Genomic DNA, 18,427 nt, shown 5'->3' on the forward strand with positions numbered 1-18,427 from the left:
TGAATTTAGCGGGTTTCAGAGTATAGCAAATTTTATTTATAAATAAAAAAAAAAAGAATTGAGGATTTGCAGTATATTTATAATTTTTATTATATATCAGATTTCAGATACTATCATATTACCTCATGATATATCAGGAAATCAGAGTATGGTTAATTTTCTTTTTAAATAAAACAATGACGATTTTAAGTATATTTTATAATAATATGTGTACATGTAATATTAATTATAATATATTATATAATATGCCCCTGGGGATTGGTTGGGGAAACAGTAGAGGTTCAATCTTTTATGTAGTAATATAAGAAGAAAAAAATTCAATATTTTCAAGAATAGCTGGACCAAACTTCTCAATGTAAATGACGGAACCCTGTAATGAAGGTTCAAGGTTGTTCAAAGCATGACCTCAGGGACAAGCTTGGGTCACAATTAGAAACAAGTTTTAAATAGAAATAGATATCCTGAAGAATAAGAAGGCTAGATTTTTTATGTTAATATCAAGCCCTGTGATATACTGTAAATCAGAAATTCTGAAATTATAGATTTTAGTTTGGAGACAACTTATTTGTGATTGTTATGTCTTTCTTTCAACACCCACAGAAACAGTATTTCTTTGCTATATTGATATTATTAAGTAAGAATTATTGTTTCATTTTAGTGAGACAAAAGGATCTATCAATTCAAAGTCGCCAAAACTTCATTAAGGTTGAAGGTTTACATTTTTATCAAAGAAACTTTCATTTTAGTTTACTTGAGTGCTCAGTGGACAAATGATTTTGTTGTGTTTTCTGAACGCAAGACGTGGCTGGACGCGAGAGATGTCTGCAAGTCAATAGATAGCGTACCTCAGTACAACAAATGGAACCTTCTGAACTGGTATATAAAGACAAAGGCCATTAGGAATGGATGGTAAAAGCGCATCTTTACTACAGTAAAATAGTCTGTATTCAATTCGCTGGGTAGTGGTTTCTTTATCTAAAAGATAAACTCCTACGCCAATGGGTTTTTTCCCAAAAACATTCGAGAGAAAAATGTTCAAGAATTATTTTTTGAGTTCTTTGATGTATGAAGCACGACTTCGTTCAAAAAATAATGATATCATAAATTGTTTTCTTATCATTATTTACAGCGAAGTTTATGAGATATTACTAATTTTGGAAAAGGTGATATCTCTTCTGCACTTTTTATTAATTATATGATTTTTTTTTAAAAAAAAAAAAGCATACGTCAAACAATAGTACAAAAAGTTGAAAAATCATGTGTACGTGTATAATGTTAACAAAAAATGAAACAAAAGGTCCGTAAGCCTTGACGGTCACTTGAGTATCAAGAGTTTCTCCTGATGCGACGTTCTCAGCATCTTCTTGAACTGAAACTCTGGATAAATGCAACATGAGATTTGCAAATTGGTGAGGACTCTATAATTGTATTTTAAACTAAATTTGACGATTTCATTATTCCGTCTGCCTGTTCAATACATAGGGTTCGTAGTGGTAGTGACCGGTCAAAAGGGGATGCTTACTCCTCCTTTCACGAGGTCATGAATTTTACAATTTAAGAAAAGGGTTAAATGCTCATTGAAAGTATGAAAACGGATTTCCTTTCTCTAAAACTCTTTTAGAAGAGAGAACTTTGGAAGATATGATATATTTTCCATATAAATCCAATTTAGTCCCAACATTAGGGCCTGAATCATGTAAATAGTTTTCCTGCTAGGGGTCTATGAGAAAGGAAGATTTTCAAAGATTTGTAGTTTCAATACGCATCTCACTGTGGGGCTTGAACCTAAGATCAAGATGTTACGACTCTAATCATTTTGGTAGAGGTCTAATATTTCATATTACATGTGTTACATAATCATGTACACGGTTTTCTGCTAAAGTTCCATGTCATCAGAAGATTTTCAAAGATTTCAATGTATGTTCAAATTCGTTCCTTCCTAGGGTCTGAATCTTGGAGCTTGGGGACACGAATCCACAATATCGGTTAAGGGCTATTTGCTTATTGTAATTATGCCATAAATCTGCTTGGAATTCAGCAGTAAAGAAGTTTTTTTTAATATTTCAATGTACCTGTATGGTCAAGTTGACCCCACCCTTGGGTAATACCCTGGGGTAATGAATTTCAAAATTCTGGTAAAAGGTTAAGTACTCGCTCTAACCAGGCAAGCTGTTTTGACTGCCTAATGTCAACCAGTAATTTTTTTTCTTAGTCATAACCATGCAAAAAGTTTGATTGCTTGTTATCTAGAAGTAAAGATTGATTGATTGTATGTTGTTTTACGTCCATTAGAGAATTTTTCACTCATATAGAGAAGTCACCAGATACCGGTGAAGGTCTTCAAATTTAGACCTTTACTCGGCACTCAGGGCCATTGAGCAGTGAGGGTTCTTTATCGTGCCAACGCCCACGGTGACTACCGGGCCTCAGTTTTTAAGGTCTCAACCTGCACCTTTCACTTCTAAGTGCCGAGCGCTTGGCGAAGGAACAGTTGCTACCTATTTTTATCGATTTAGGTCAGTCGCAGCCGTGATTCGAACACACGACTTTCCGATCACGGAGCGAGCGCTCTACCGACTGAGCTACCTTGACGGCTCAAGTAGTAATGAAGAAGATTTTTAAAGACTGAATTTTGATGGTCTTGGCTAAACTAATCAGGAGTCATGAACTTCAAGTATTTTGTTTTCCTTCACCTTTTTATTCTATATTCCAAAATTGATTGAAACCGGTACAGCAGTTTCAGGAAGGAAGCTGAAAATTGCTTCCAGTTCAACGACCGACTGACGACGTACACAATTACGACGTACAACAACGGACTAAAACGCATAGAAATAGATCATCTGAGTCATTCAGATGACCTTATAGAACTACATTATATTTTAACACTTTACTGGTTCTTTTTTACGATATAGAATACCCACATGAAATTAAAATGGATCTCGATAATTTAATGAATAAAATATACACGTATATGTTCTAAAGTCCTTATACATTTTTTATTGTATAGTTATGACGAATGATTCAAGATAATATATGATTCTAAAATAAGAGGCAGTTTCTATCTTTTTTTTTAAAAAAAAAATGTTGCTTTCAAACCAAAAATGTAGCTTTGATATCTTAATTCAAAACAGAAAGATGATATGGGGAATGAATTAATGGGAGTCAGCTTATTACTTCAAATTCTGGTATTTTCTCTCAAAATTATAATTCTGCTAGTTTTTTTTTTCATTTTTGTGCCTATATAGGTTGCTAGAGTTTTATTGTACAGGTCAGGTACTGATGATGTGTGGTTAGGAATGATAAAACATCAGAACAGCGACGTATGGAATGAAGAAAGAAAATATATCTGCCAAGAAGTCACAATGAAAATTTCCGGACAAAATCAGCTTGAAAGACAGTGCGCTGTTTTGAACATGTCGTCTGTTTCCCCAAATGATAATCTTATGATATATGCCTCATCTTGTGATAAAAGTATCTTTGGTTTTGTATGTCTTGTGGCACAGGGAGAACTTCCAAAAGGTATTTGCTTTAATTGGTGTAGAATGATAGATTCAAAGAACATTATCCAGAAAAGCTTATTTACTTGACTGTATAAAGTGATGTTATTTATATTCAATGAAAATAATGAAGATTCAAGTCACCTTTTATGAAATACAATCTATACCCCTCTTTTGGAGAATTAACATTAAATATCTTATAATATGACTGCAATACCAATGATACAATATAAATTTCCATTGCAGGCGTGGAGTATTACCCCTTCTCAGAGGTAGAGGAGAAAGGCGATAGAAGACTTAAGTTGAATACCTCGTCAGATACAGAATGTGCAATCAGTTCTTTTTCCATTATCTACTGTTTTGCTGCCACGTATTTTCCGGAGGATAAATACTGTGTGGCTGAATGCACACCGATGGTCAATATTCCAGAGACAGTAACCCTTGTCAATTCTTCGACCAACTCCACGGTTCTTCTCCGTACTTTCAATAAAGGTAAACTACTTGACACTAAGGAATTGTAAACAAGTATATGTTTGTGTGACGTTTAACGTCCCTCTCGAGAATTTTTCATTCATATGGAGACGCCACCACTTGCTGGTGGAGAGCTGCAAATTTTGACCCATACTCGGCACTCAGGGCCATTGAGCAGTGAGGGATCTTTTTCGTGCCAGCACCTACTGCGACATGGGACCACGGTTTATAGGGTCTCATCCGAAGGACCGATCTCCACGTCCCACAGTGGGATTCGAACCCGCGACGTAAGGATCAACTCCTTACTCCGCAACTCTAGAGCAGACGCTCTAACCACTGCGCCACATGGGCGATGTACACAAGTATAATGTACGGTGTTAAATTATCTTTTCATGAAATATGAAGATAACGAATAATAATCAAGCTTAAAAGTCCAGTGAAACAATACAAATTTAGAGTAGAGCAAACACGAACCTATAAACAAAAGAGGTGGGATCAGGTGCCATGGAGGAGTATGCATCCCCTGCCGACCCGTCACACCCGCCGTGTGCCCCTTGTCATGATCGTGTGCTTCTTGTAATATCTGATGAAAATGTTCTTCAATGATAAGTAATATAGGGATTGCTATGCTAAAATTTCTATCGATCCTTTGTGCCAATCACTGAATATAAATTACTGATGGAACAATACAGTAAAACACGGTTATAGCGAAAACGCTTAATAACGAACTCACGCTTACAGAGAAAAGATTTCCAATCCCCATGGTTTAACAAATCACGTTTATAACGAACCAAAATTTAACGTCCCTGACCTTTCGCTATAAGCGTGTTTTACTGTAACAATATGTCGTTCGAGTTGACGTAATTATATTGCATATATTTTAGTTCTGATAAATTATACCGAGTCGACATTACCGCCCAGCACGGACCAGTTTCCATGTCCTTTAGAATCAACTGCAGAAACGTCTACAGTGGAAATACCCACGGGCGGTTCGACGACATCTTTGCAAAAACTAGACAGTACCTCATCATTGCCAGAACTTCCAGATGACACGACAACCTCCATGGGTCAGACGACAACTTCTGATGACGGTACGAAAACAGTTACACAAATACAAGATGAAACAACATTTACAGATCTCTCCAAGGGCACAATTACACAAATGTCACATTGTTCAACAATGGAAGTTTATTCTGGATGTCTTTGTACAAGTCAAACGGGTAATATTGAAACAAATGAGCTAAATCAGAAGGTCCTTGAGATTAAGAAAATACTTACTGTTAACATATCGTCCCTGTCATCGACAATGAGAAAGAAGATATCGGCACCAGACGACAGACAATCCTCGCTAGCCATGGGAACTCTGGGTATTTGTGTGATTGTTGGTGTTATCTTGGCCTTGGTCGTCGGTGATATGGTTTATATTGTCTCATGTGTAAAATATTTGTTCTGCTGCAAACGAAAGCATATTCATGTTCAGCATTTATAATTTGCAGGCTTTTTTTATTTAAAAAAAAAACTTTCTATAAGAAAATTCTGAAAGTATGATTTTCATGTACTATATTATAAATTAGTTTTCAAAAATATACATGATCTTTATTTTAGCACCAACGTAATAAATTCTTTAAAAAGTTAGAGGATGTTTTGATCCAATTAATAAAAGAGGGCATTAACATTAATGTCTTCTAAAAAAAATCATAATAGATTTGTACTTGAAAAAGTGATTTGTCAAGAAAACGTTCCATCTCAAACTTCAAATCCAAGGAAACCACGGAGGAGGCGTATTCCAGTGGACAATAAATTCTACATTAGCTGAAAAGAAAGTAAAAAGGAACAAAGCAAAACCAAGAAGGAAAAAAGCCAAGTTCCTATACACCTAAATGGAAATATCTCGTTAAGAATACATCAAGTACATAACTTCTGCTGGGGACTTAACTTTACAGTGTCGGTTCTTGGTTCTCATGTGGTTCAATATGCAAACATTCCAATATTTGCATATTTTTGAAAGTATTGCATATTAAGCAATGCAAAATTCTGCCAGTCATTTTGAGGCAAGCATAGTTTTCTACATATAATACGTCATCAAAGTAAATCATATTCTTCTTGCCCGCCCTCAACTAAGGATATTGTTCATCGACTCAATAATATTTAATATATGAATACAATGTAGAAATAGCTTAACACTGCACAATACAGTAACTGTAGTTTCATCAATTTTCGTGGTTTTGGCAATAACACTAACAATTTTGTTAATGTCAATTCGTGGACAGCTATTTCGTCGTATTCTATAATTAGTAAATGTTAGGACACTAGTACTGATCATGTAATTTCATGGTCTGACACACCACGAAAAACAACAAAAGTTGGTATTCATACTAGACATAACAGAAAAATGATAAAACCACCTTATAATGTGCCCCAACCTCGATTCATGTTCGTATCTAAAACACTAGAAATACTGTGGTTACATGGGTTATAGAGAGTAAAGGTTTTTACAGACAAATATCTTCTTTTTACAATGCTTTATACATGTACATGTCCTGTTTTTGCATGACCATGTCCCGAGGTCAAATATCAAAATTTCAGAACTTCGTTGCTGTTGGCCGCGTAAAATAAAAATCAGTTCCACTCACAAAGACTGCCTTGTTAGTTTTTACAGTTTGAAACCGATTCAAGGACAAATATCAAAAGTTATTGTCACAGTAGTTACTAAATTCAAAAACTGTTTGGTTTCTTTATTTCTAATTTATAAACGAACACATCTTGATAGTTCATTCATGTTGATTGCATAAGCCATAACAGGCTTATGGTTATCAAAAACTTACTTCAATGTCATTTCTCACGGATTAAGGTACAACCGAGTTTAATTCTTGCTGGCTTAAATTGTCGAAGTGAATTTCACAAAATGACAGTTCTTTAATAATAAATGGGGTACCTTAAAAGTGCTAAACGAAATCGAAACGAAATGAAACCTAACTTTACAGGTATCCTAATAAATGATACGCTTTTCTCTCTTTCTGTTTTATTGGTTGTAGTAAAGGTGGTGGTATTATCCCTCATTCTTTCAGCAACAAACTTTCTAGTTATAATTTCCTTGTTCTTTTTAGCATTTATTTATGTTTGCATCTACTGTATACAAATATAAATTCGAATAAATTCATTCTTGCATAATTAAATATCATTTTACTTCCTGTCTTATGATTTTTGACACACAAAAATAGTGGAGCTCCTTGTCGAAATCGATACATTTGATTTAGTGTCTTCTATATAAATGATTTGCTTTCATTTACTGAACCCAACTTTAGTACAACTGCAAAAATGGTTTCCAGACCATAAATATGTTCAAAGGACACAAATTCCCATACAAAGTTCAATTATATTAAAACATTTAAAAAAAATGCAAAATTAGGAATAGTAAGGTCAAGGTCATCAGGAAACTGAGCTAAATGCAAAATATGGAATAGTGAGTTCAAGGTCACAAGGAAGGTTGAAGTCAGAAAATTATGTCATAATTGAATAGCTTTCACAAATATGTATCATTGTATGAATTTTAGTTAAATAATATACATGTACTTTGAAACTGAGCTCAACACAAAATGTGAAGAATAAGGACGGAAGACCTAAATGACAAACACTACATGTACATGACCCAACCATATTCATAGCAGGGCATAAAAAGGTCAACTTAAAATCAGTATAACAATTTTTTATTATTACAGAACCAATCAGAAATAGATAACAAAATGCACTATGTCCTGGCGGCATTTTTTTCATAAGGTCATTGATATCTGATAAGAATATGTGGATATAAAACATGTTTATTAACATTTTTCCGCAATTGTTTTCTAAACAAATTACAAACATTGTGAAACACAACTTAAACAAGAATATGAAAACTTTAAACATCCCACTGAAACAATTAAAAGGAAATGTATGTTGTAATGGCAGTTACAATTAAATCCAGTTCTTAAAACAATATATCCATATAGTATACATCAAAAGAGTAGAAAAAGAAAAGAACAGTTGTTCTAAAATTATTAACAATGGAATATTTAACTCACATAGGAATTCGTAACTATTAAATACAAATTAGAAACAATAGTGAAAAATGTGTAGGGGATAAGAAAATGTACTTGAAAGCATGGTTTGAAATTGTTGAACTGACATGCTTTAGATCAATATATTATTGTTGAATACTTTAAGAATCCATCATATTCAACTGTAACAATTTATCCAAGAAGTTTAAACTGAAAAAAATAATCCATGTTGTTCATTATCAGATCTACGCAGGTTTTATCTCAGCTTATCCCTAAAACAATCTTTTTATTCACTGGTCCTGATCCAGACCAAATTTTATGAAGAGATCAACCAATACCTCTAAGTCTTCCTTCATCAGAAAATCATATGACCTAGTGTACACAAAGGCTGGTCTTTTTCCATCACTGTGTGTGTATTTTCCCTCCATTATATTCTGATACTGTGTTTCTGTCATCCTTAGCTCTGTTATTGTTACCTGCAAGTTATTGGAGCACTTACAAAATACAGTCAAACCTCGTTATCTCGAACTCGATGGGACCGAGATAAAACTTTGAGATATCCCAGGGTTCGAGATATCGAGGGTAAAATACTTAAGAAATACGTGGTTAGGACTTCTTAATCACTTCGACATATCAATGGATTCGTCTATTCGAGATATCCGTGTTCGAGATACCGAAGTTCAACTGTAGATGTGGAAATCATAAGCATACATGAATACATCTATTTTCAAATAATATAAGATTTTTAGAGGGACAAATCTGAAGAAAGTTCTACTAACAATTAATAAGTAGCAAAATACTGAAATATATAATATACTAATCTTTAAGTGAAATGGAAAACTTTCAAAATAATGGTAGATAGTTTGACTTTAGATTGAGGACTGGGGGGTGGGGTGGGTGGGGTGGGGGGTTCTCGCACTTTTTCTGAGTATAAAGTCGTAAATTTTCTTTTAGATGCTGGTTGCCCCCCCCCCCCTTTATTTGTTGCTTTAAGGTCGAGCACTGGCAAATTCCAGAAATTGGACAGTTCATTAGTTTTGTTTTTTTGTTTTGTTTGTAAGATTATTTTGGGAAGTCCCCCCCCCCCTTTTGAAACACTTTGCTACAGGCCTGTGAGATACTACTTCTAAGGTTTAGGAATATACTGAAAACTGCAAGGCAAATGCTCTGTGTCCATAAAATGAAGACATGGTACATAATCTGAACAAGTAAATGGAGTTTTGATATCCATTGATGATTTCTTTCAGAAATAGTTTGCTGTTTAAGTGTTCTCTTTCAAAAATAGTTAATTGTCATAAAAATAAAACCTACCGTAAATGTACCGGGTAAGAGAAATTTTATGGAAGGCATGCATTTTAAAAGTTTTTTGTATTCTATGCCTGGCTTTAGCATGCAACATTATATCCCAATCTTACATTCAGAGTAGAAAATTCATACTCAGAAATGATTTCTTCTGGGAGGTATGCATTCTAAAATGATTTTTATTCTATGCCTGACTGAGCATGAAATGTTATATCCTTATCTGACATTCACATCAGAAAATTCATACTCAGATATGATTCATATCATTAAATGTTTGGGTAAAACGCATTGGTTATAAAATGGTTATAAATGTAATACATGTAAGTATAATCTAGGAGTTACTGGGATATCCCTTATACTTACTTGAGTTTGTTGAACAACAATGCCGTTTATGAAATTGTGTCCAAATGACTGAGTATAGCTTAATAAGAGCTTTCCACAATGTTGTCCAATCAGAGCTGGAGATAAGTGAACAGGTCTTCCAGAACTCTGTTCTAAATTATGTGCTGTTGATGATATATCAGACAGGTTTTTCATTTCTGAATCAGCTGAAATTCCTGTTGTTTTGACAGTATCTTGTGATGCAGTATTGCTCACTACCACAGGTTTTTCTTTCATCACCTACAAAAATTTCAGAAATTGATAATCAGATGTAATTCAGGGCAAACCATCTAAAACAATGGATTTTTTGGGGGGAGGGGGGGGGGGTGCATATATTATGTACAGATAATGAGATTCATGAGATGCCAACAAATTAACACAGGCAGCTACTGAACCAATCAGAATAAGAAGTTCAGCATTAATAATTACACAAGTTACCTCACACACTGCCACTATACAAGGTTTTTCCAACTTCCTATCCACGTAGTCAATCTTGTGGTGAGCATAAAGCATGTCTGGTTTACCCTTCACCTCAAAATGCCCAATCTTCAGTGTCTGTTCAGGGAGACCAGGCCCCACACTACAGTAAAGAAGTTAAATATATACCTGTTAGTTGCACTACAGTAGGTTGCATAAAATATCACTTATATCAATTGAATCTGCTAGAATATTCTTCTTTTTTTTTTCAAGATAAAAGCTAGCTTTCACCTTATTCCACTCTGCAATCCAAACATCTTGAGTAATGTGTCAAACAAATGCTGATAATGGCACTGCAAGTTTGGAATACCTTGAATTTTATTTTCTATCATTCTTGACAAAACACATATGAAATTTTTCCCATACACATCAAACCTACAATAAAAAGAAAACAAATGTTATTTCTTTATCATGAATGCATTTTAAGATGTTTAAACTCAAAGAGAAGATACATATTTATAAATCAAAGTGACTTTATTTACACCATTAATTATGGTTTGTGTCAAATTCTTATAACATGCTTTGCACTAATCGGGTTACCCTCTTTAAATAAAGTATTATCATTATTATTATTATTATTATTTATGCTTGATGTGTATATTACATGTATATGTAAGAACATTCTTGGAACATTGTTGTCCTTAGGTAAGTAACATTTTTGCAAAGGTAATACTCTTCCTGAAGTTTTTTTCATAGAGAGCAGCCTGTGACATGAAGTGCTGCTCACTTAGTTACATATATGTAGCTACTCTACGTCTATATCAGAGGAAATTTGAGTAGAAATCTCTTGTCACACTGTTTAAGAAAATTTTTACAAGTCCACTTGAAAAAATGTCTAACATTGTGTAAAACTCCCAACCTTTTCTAAATCTTTTCTCAATATGGTGGCCAAATTAATCATCGATTTGATGCATATTCCTCCTAGCCTGTTTCCCCTGGACTACCCATAATGCTCCGCAAACATCTGAGGTTTGTATGGAGCTTAGCGGAGTCAGCCAAGGATTGCCGATTGACAAAATAGTGAGACTGTTGTCTTAGCATAATGGAAGTGCAAATGGCAGATCTAATAAATGAGAGATGTAGATTGTATTATTGAGAAATCTACCTACACTCTTCCTACCTGTATAAGATTTCACCTGTTCAGCATCCAACACATTACTTACCTTTGAAACCATGCATCAGAATCTTCAGGTAGGCCTTTCGGAATAAAACAATGTTCATTAAAAGATTTCAGTTTCATGAGGGAATCGATATTCAATTCCTTAAAAGATGAATAGTTCAAGTTCTGGATCATATCAATGAATGCACTTCTTTTTACATAATCTGCCAATAGTGTAATCTTTCTTATCTGTGCCTTCCGACGATTATTAATTTTTTCGACATCATATGCACTGATACGAAAGCACAACCCTTCCATCTGCAAAGGACTAGTTATTAAATGCAATGGCTTAAACAGAGGTTGAAACAACACATCAATATGAAGACCATTTATATGATCTCTTGTCCAGTCAGACACTGTTTCTGGCAAAGAAAACTGCGACAGTTTGCTCTGACAGGTAATAGATAACTGTTCGTTTGAATCCAAACTCTCTGAATTAGATAAGTTTTGTTGCATATCGTTCGAACGATCTTCAAACTTTTGTCTATCAGCATCTGAAAAATCAGTCTTTGCTCGTTTTGGTGCTCCAGCCATACTGCTATTTTGTAAACAATAACATCTCGCGCGAAAACGAGATTTGTCATGTGTAATTGCAAAATACTTCACGGTTAGACTAATATTTTCCCGGATAGATCACAGGCACCCCCCCCCCCCCTTCCTGAGAATTTTTTTTAGACAGGATAACTTAGCAAATATGCACGAATTCCTAGCCTATCATACAAATATTTCGATATTTGATAATATATCATTTTCCGTTTTTGTCAAGTTTTAGAGATTGCCATTTTACGGTATATAAAATTGAATATTTGAAAGATGAAAATTTGCTAAAAGCTGATCTTAGAATAAAGATTGCATGAAATGTGAACATTTTTAATTTTTACATCAATGTAAGCCCTTTCCGGATTTTAATTTCGGTATGAGAAAGAAAAGGAAGAAGAGCTTTCCTTTTGCATGCACCAAAATAATCATCACTATGATCACATCTCAGAAAAAGAAAACGGGATATGACCTTTTCTCATTTTTTAAGAGATGGAGATTCATTCAACACAGTTCACAGAAATGTTCAATTTATAGTTTCACTGCCAAGCATTGATGCTTTAGAACCACTAGGGTATCATTTCAGCTTTAAGTTTTGGCGATATGTGTACACGAAACTGGAATTTTTTCTTGACACTTTAATGAGTATTATTCAAAACTTTTGGTTTTGAACGAGAGAAATTACTGACTTCAGAGTACGCAGTACTTAAAATAAGTTTAAAATTGGCTGGAAAAAAAATATTGGTTAAACAGTGAATTTATCTGTAGTTTCTAAGAAGATCGACCATTATGGCGTGTAAAACGTTGCATTATTATACTTTTTCTATTCTTATTCTAAACATTCCATTCCTATTTGATAAAATGTGATTCCTATTATAGATAAATTGTTATTCTTATGCGAAAAACTGTAATTTCTACTCGATAATTTATCATTCCTATTCAAGAAGTCGTTATTCATATTCGAAAACATGTGATTCCTTTTCGATAATTTGTTACCCTATTCAAAAACATGTGATTCCTATTCAATAATTTTGTCATTCCTATTCAATAATTTTGTCATATTCGATGATTAAAAGATTTATATTCGATAAAGATATTATTCCTATTGAAAAACATGTTATTCCTATTCGAAAACATACAATTCCTATGATCAATTTATCGAATAAGAATAACAAGATTATTGAATGGGAATGATGTCTAGATGTTTATTTTCAATGCATACTAAGTCTCTCTATACCTTTAGAATTTTAAAGTCTACACAACTTAACTTGCAGACGTTTGATTTATTCATTGTTAAAAATTATCCAAGTGAACATGGCGAAAAATAGATGATAAACATTTTTTTATGCTAATATGCAAGGACTGGCTCATTTATAACAAAATTTAATATGAAAAAAATTCATACACATGTAATTATCCAAACTGTTCACCAATTATTGTTTAGATTTTTATGTTGTAACTTTTTTTTTCTTTTGAAATCACCGCTCTATATATCCAGGAACAGGCCCGTTGGAAGAAAATTCACGGGGAGAGGGGAGGGGGGCATAAAAAATTCTTAGTTAAGGTGGGCACTATGAAGGGAAAATTAATCATCAAGCAAAAAAGTTATCAGACATTATAATTTACATGATTTATGGGACACAAGCATAAAGCAGCTATGTTTTGTATAGTACATGTATATTCATATATCGTCAATTTCAATTAAAGGGAGGGGGGGGCAGAGTCTCCCTCCTCTCCCCGGTTCCTACGGCCATGAAAAAAATACAAGTAAAACAGTGTAAGTTCCTGTCCGAGTCTTTTTTTATTTTGATGCAACTGGATTGAACTTTTATAAATAAATTATTTCTGGACTCAAAGTTATGTTGATTATGCTGTCCAGCGTCAACTTTTCTTAATTCTTCACATAATAATAAATTTGCTCACGTCACGCAAGCTTTTTGAGAAAGCTAATACTTGTATGTTTTCGAATAGGAATAGGAAATAGGAAGTTTTCCATTTTCCAGTATACAATACAAATGGAAACTTATAGAATACAAATGGAAAATTATACAGAACAAATGAAAAATTATACAATACAAATGAAAAATTTTAGAACAAATGGAAAATTAAAGAATACAAATAAAAATTATACAATACAAATGAAAAATTATAGTTCTAATACAAATGAAAAATTATAGAATACAAATAAAAATTATACAATATAAATGAAATATTATACAATGCAAATGGAAAATTATACAATGCAAATTATAGAAAATTATAAAATATGAATGAAAAATTATACAATACAAATGGAAAAGATCTAATATTGCAACGTTTGACATGCCATATTACACGCCATAGACCATCTACTTACGACTTCTTTTTTTTTCAGATGATGAAAATAAAATTCAATCGGATCTAGTTAAGCAATACGGATAAATTTTTGACAAAAATTTTTCAAACGTAAATAATTTTTTAGTTACTCCCCTTAGCAGAGAGCCATTCCCCATTAATACTGGAGCATCGAAATAACGTATTTCATTGATCTCCAGAGCCATGGATAATTAAACACAATGAAAAGATCACCTCGTTAGGTATACATCAATTTAGAAACAATAACAACGATGCTTTTCTTTGAGCCTTTTTGATTTGACATAACCTCTACTTTTAACAATCGATTGACTAATACCGAACATACACAATCATAAAGGACTTCAATGATAAATCCATACCAGTTAGCATCATTCATCACCGGAGCGTCAGTATTTTGAAATTTACATCCGAATTCAGATTTATTTCTCTTTTTTCACGACAAGTTTGACCCGAACATTCGCTGCAGATTCTACATGAACCGTATGAATCTTAAAGGAAATAAAACTGACGGAGGCTTGTCATTCGGAAGGAGGATGCTTTGGTCCCCTCGGACTATCATTCGACTTTTTATTATGATGATTGGTATGTCTAACATATAAATATTTTCAAGGAGTGAAAAAAGTTGCATTTATATTGTTTGTGAATTTGCGCATAATTTTGACGAGATTGTATAAATGGTTGGCGCAATACGTAGTTAAAATTAGCTCTCTCAAGAATTTTCCATTAAATTTAACACACAGATCTCTCTCTCTCTCTCTCTCTCTCTCTCTGATTATTTAAGATATGTCGAAGTAGCCACGCTGCATTCTAATTAAATTAATTTCAATTTTTGGTCATGGGACCCCGTATTTTTATTTTTTTTTTTAATTTCAGATGCACTATAACTTCAAAAGACGAAGTTTAAAAATTCGCGGATGCGAAGAATTTTTGGTTCTCAAAAACGGAGGCAAAATTAGGGACCTTAATCAAATTAATCTCTCTCTCTCTCACTCTCTTTCATTTATTTACGAATTTCCCATTATCGTTTTAGGACTGAATAGCAATTCCTGTAGCAATGTCCGGGAAATCAAGCCTGGTATGCATGTGTCCTTTAATTTACAAACAATTTTCTTATGAAAAACAGCTAGGCTTGGAATAATCTGTGTAAATTGTAATGAACATGCTTTTTTCATTGTAATTCAAGTTTATTTTGGAGAACTATGGTTAAAAGACATTTTCTTGTTTCCTGGTCGGCGCACTTGGTTGGAAGCGAGGGATGTCTGTTGGAGTTTAGGAGGAATCGTGTTAGCCCCATCATGGAAGAAATATATCTGGTACATGAGAACAAAAGCCGTGAGAAGAAATTGGTAAGAACTCTGAGGTGTGCCTGGTTGCTATTTAGATCCAAAAGATTTTTGTAATATATATTCGAAACTGCGTTGTTATTATTCTGTAGTGAATTGTACATATAATGTACATGAGAAATTAAACATATTTTTTTGCATTAGTTAGCGATGGAAATCTCTATAATGTGGTGTAGCTGTAGGGCCTGTAATCTAGATGAGAGAGATAGAAAGAATATGATTTTATTTCATTTTCATTTCCAGGTGTTGATAGCAGATACGGTTCGTGAAAATTAAAAAAAAACTAAATATGTCGTTAACACCACGAATGCCCCCGTAAGCAGCCAAAATCTCAAATACAATATTTAGTTTTAAATTTGTATATTCAAACTTGACCCGTACTTTCTGGTTAAATACTTGCATATGCAATTTCAACCTTTTACATACATAACTACAGAAGATAGGGAGCAGAAACTAAAAATTTCTTATTTTTTCAAAGTTCAAGAGGAATAACTCTGTCATAAATCATCGGACTATGACCAAATTTGAACTTGACCTGTATTTTCTAGTAAAATACCCGCACATGCAATTTCAACCTTATACATACATCCCTACAAAAGTTAGAAAGCGGAAACCGAAAATTTCTTATTTTTTTCTAAGTTCAAGAGGGATATCTCTGTCAAAAATCATCGGACCATGACCAAATTCGAATTTGACCTGTATTTTCTGATAAAATACCTGCATATGCGATTTCAATCTTTTACATACATCCGTATAAAAGTTAAAGAACGGAAACTGAAAATTTCTTATTTTTTTCAAAGTTCAAGAGGGATAACTCTGTCAAAAATCATTGGACTATGACCAAATTCAAACTTAACATGTTTTTTTCTGGAAAAATACCTGCATATGGAATTTCAACCTTATACACACATCCCTACAAAAGTTAGAGAGCAGAAACTGAAAATTTTTTTCAAAGTTCAAGAGGGATAACTCAAAAATCATCGGACCATGACCAAATTCGAACTTGACCTGTATTTTCTGGTAAAATACCTGCATATGCAATTTCAACCTTATAATACATCCCTACAAAGGTTAGAGAGCGGAAACTGAAAATTTCCCGGTGCCTACAGCCATGTGCTAGACAAGGTTTGTGAAAATTGATGTTGATTGAGAAAATCAATGAAGAAGAGAAAAAAATCAAACTCAAAATCGATCCCCATTATATTCAGCAATAAGAAAATAAACATAAGTATAAAAAAAATAGGTAGGGGTGGGTTTGGGTCAAAAACTATTTTTCAACCTAAATAGTTTAGTACGTTAATTATGCCCCCCTTCGAAAAACGAAGGGCATATTGCTTTGCTGCTGTCTGTTGGTCGGTCGGCCGGTCTGCCTGTCTGTTGGTCCACCAACAGTTTTCCTTCATTTTCTTCGCAGAGGTTGCACATACTGATATGAAATTTGGTATACAGATTTATCGTAACAATATCTAGGTCAGGTTTTGTTTTGGGTATGATCGAGCAATTTTTGACAGAGTTATGCCCCTTGGACTTAGAAAAATTCCAATTTGCAGTTTCCGTTCATTTTCTTCGCAGAGGAGGGCATAAGTGTTTCACAAACATCTCTTGTTTATTTACATTTAAAATCCTTTGAGATCCAGACCACCCCTCCTCCCAATCTTCAGTCTAACTGGATCTGGACATGCCATCAATTTAGTCCAAAATATCTGACTTTTAGCAGGTTATATTACGATTTTGATTTTTCACATGCCAGACAAAAAGCCAGAAAATCGTCAGATACTAAGTATTTCGGATCGTGATACTTTTTTTTACGAATATACAAAATATAATTTGTTCGTGAGTTTATCAAAAAAGAAATACAATTTATATATGAGATTATGACCAAATTCACTGATAAACGAAACCCACCATGGGACCACCGTTTTTACAATGTCCTTTCATTGTCATTCAGACAAAATAAATATACATATGGATTTTGTATCTGATAGCTATTATAATCAGGAAAATAATTATTCTAAATTCTATAGGACTTTTAAAAAAAATCTATATAGCATTCAATATACAATCAACCTATGTCCAATATCAATGTAATGTTGCTTTTTTTTAAATTTGCATTGTTAAACAACCAAGTTTTTTTTCTACCTTCAGAGTACATTAAATACGATTCTAGAATGTATTCAATTTGTTATTTGTGTGTGTGTATGTGTGTGAATAACATGTAGATGACAGTATCGTTGAATTTTAATCTGTCCAAAATACATTCGTTCATGAACTGTCATTTTTTTGTCAGAAATTTTAGAAGAAAAAGTGCTGAAAATTGGGCCTCTAGTGTCTTTTTAACAATTTCCAATTAAAAGAGTATTTAAAAAAATTATCCAAGATGCTTTTTCAGTGCAATGAATAGTATTATAGTATTTCAATCTACAATTCCTTAGTTATGAGATAAGTGTGATATATCAGTAGCTTCAATTTGTATTGTGGCCCTTTTTTACAGGAATAGAAACATTTTATTTCTTAATAAATACTATTTGTAAGAAAGAAATGTGAAGATAACGAACAGTAAACATGATCAAAAGGCAAATTAAACAAGTTATGAGTAAAGCAAACACGGACCTCTGAAAACAGAGGAGGGATCAGGTGTCATGGTGGAGTGAGCATCCCCTGTCGACCGGACACACCCGCCGTGTGCTATTTGTTGATCGGATAAACTGAAAAACTGCCAGTGCTTTAAGACACCAATCTTCTTTTGTATGGTAACCTTCTCTTTTGACGAATTTAACATTCATGAAATTTACTAATTTCTGCTTTAGAAATGTATAAATATTGAATAAATCAACAATAAATTTTATTCAGTCAATACAACCTTAGGCA

General features: G+C 33.4%; 2 protein-coding genes across 2 annotated transcripts; one reads left to right on the top strand and one right to left on the bottom strand.

Annotated features, from left to right (window-relative positions):
• The first annotated feature begins 359 nt into the window (after nucleotides 1-359).
• Nucleotides 360-5,457, top strand: LOC133192961 (uncharacterized). The gene is made up of 5 exons (XM_061328962.1): nucleotides 360-372; nucleotides 747-909; nucleotides 3,269-3,519; nucleotides 3,744-3,989; nucleotides 4,853-5,457. Exons 1-5 carry the CDS (start codon nucleotides 360-362, stop codon nucleotides 5,455-5,457), a joined length of 1,278 nt encoding a protein of 425 aa, XP_061184946.1.
• Nucleotides 5,458-7,886: 2,429 nt separating this feature from the next.
• LOC133192713 (uncharacterized) lies at nucleotides 7,887-11,882 on the bottom strand. The gene is made up of 5 exons (XM_061328715.1): nucleotides 11,329-11,882; nucleotides 10,397-10,540; nucleotides 10,127-10,268; nucleotides 9,671-9,928; nucleotides 7,887-8,481 (listed from the first exon to the last, which is right to left on the bottom strand). Exons 1-5 carry the CDS (start codon nucleotides 11,856-11,858, stop codon nucleotides 8,296-8,298), a joined length of 1,260 nt encoding a protein of 419 aa, XP_061184699.1. The 5' UTR covers nucleotides 11,859-11,882; the 3' UTR covers nucleotides 7,887-8,295.
• Nucleotides 11,883-18,427: the final 6,545 nt, after the last annotated feature.

This window comes from Saccostrea echinata, unplaced genomic scaffold (assembly GCF_033153115.1).
Source record: "Saccostrea echinata isolate AGI-Se365-2 ecotype Australia unplaced genomic scaffold, CSIRO_AGI_Sech_v1 ptg000025l, whole genome shotgun sequence".
Classification (NCBI taxonomy): Eukaryota; Metazoa; Mollusca; class Bivalvia; order Ostreida; family Ostreidae; genus Saccostrea; species Saccostrea echinata.

What these genes read in the sequence shown, in the direction of transcription:
- LOC133192713 (XM_061328715.1), bottom strand. Translation starts at nt 11,858, where the DNA reads ATGGCTGGAGCACCAAAACGAGCAAAGACTGATTTTTCAGATGCTGAT. An exon ending in TCTGATGCATGGTTTCAAAG is followed by an intron (nt 10,541 to 11,328) that starts GTAAGTAATGTG and finishes TTTTTATTGTAG; the next exon opens with GTTTGATGTGTATGGGAAAA. An exon ending in GGATTGCAGAGTGGAATAAG is followed by an intron (nt 10,269 to 10,396) that starts GTGAAAGCTAGC and finishes TCTTTACTGTAG; the next exon opens with TGTGGGGCCTGGTCTCCCTG.
- LOC133192961 (XM_061328962.1), top strand. An exon ending in AAGGCCATTAGGAATGGATG is followed by an intron (nt 910 to 3,268) that starts GTAAAAGCGCAT and finishes TTTATTGTACAG; the next exon opens with GTCAGGTACTGATGATGTGT. An exon ending in TCTCCGTACTTTCAATAAAG is followed by an intron (nt 3,990 to 4,852) that starts GTAAACTACTTG and finishes CATATATTTTAG; the next exon opens with TTCTGATAAATTATACCGAG.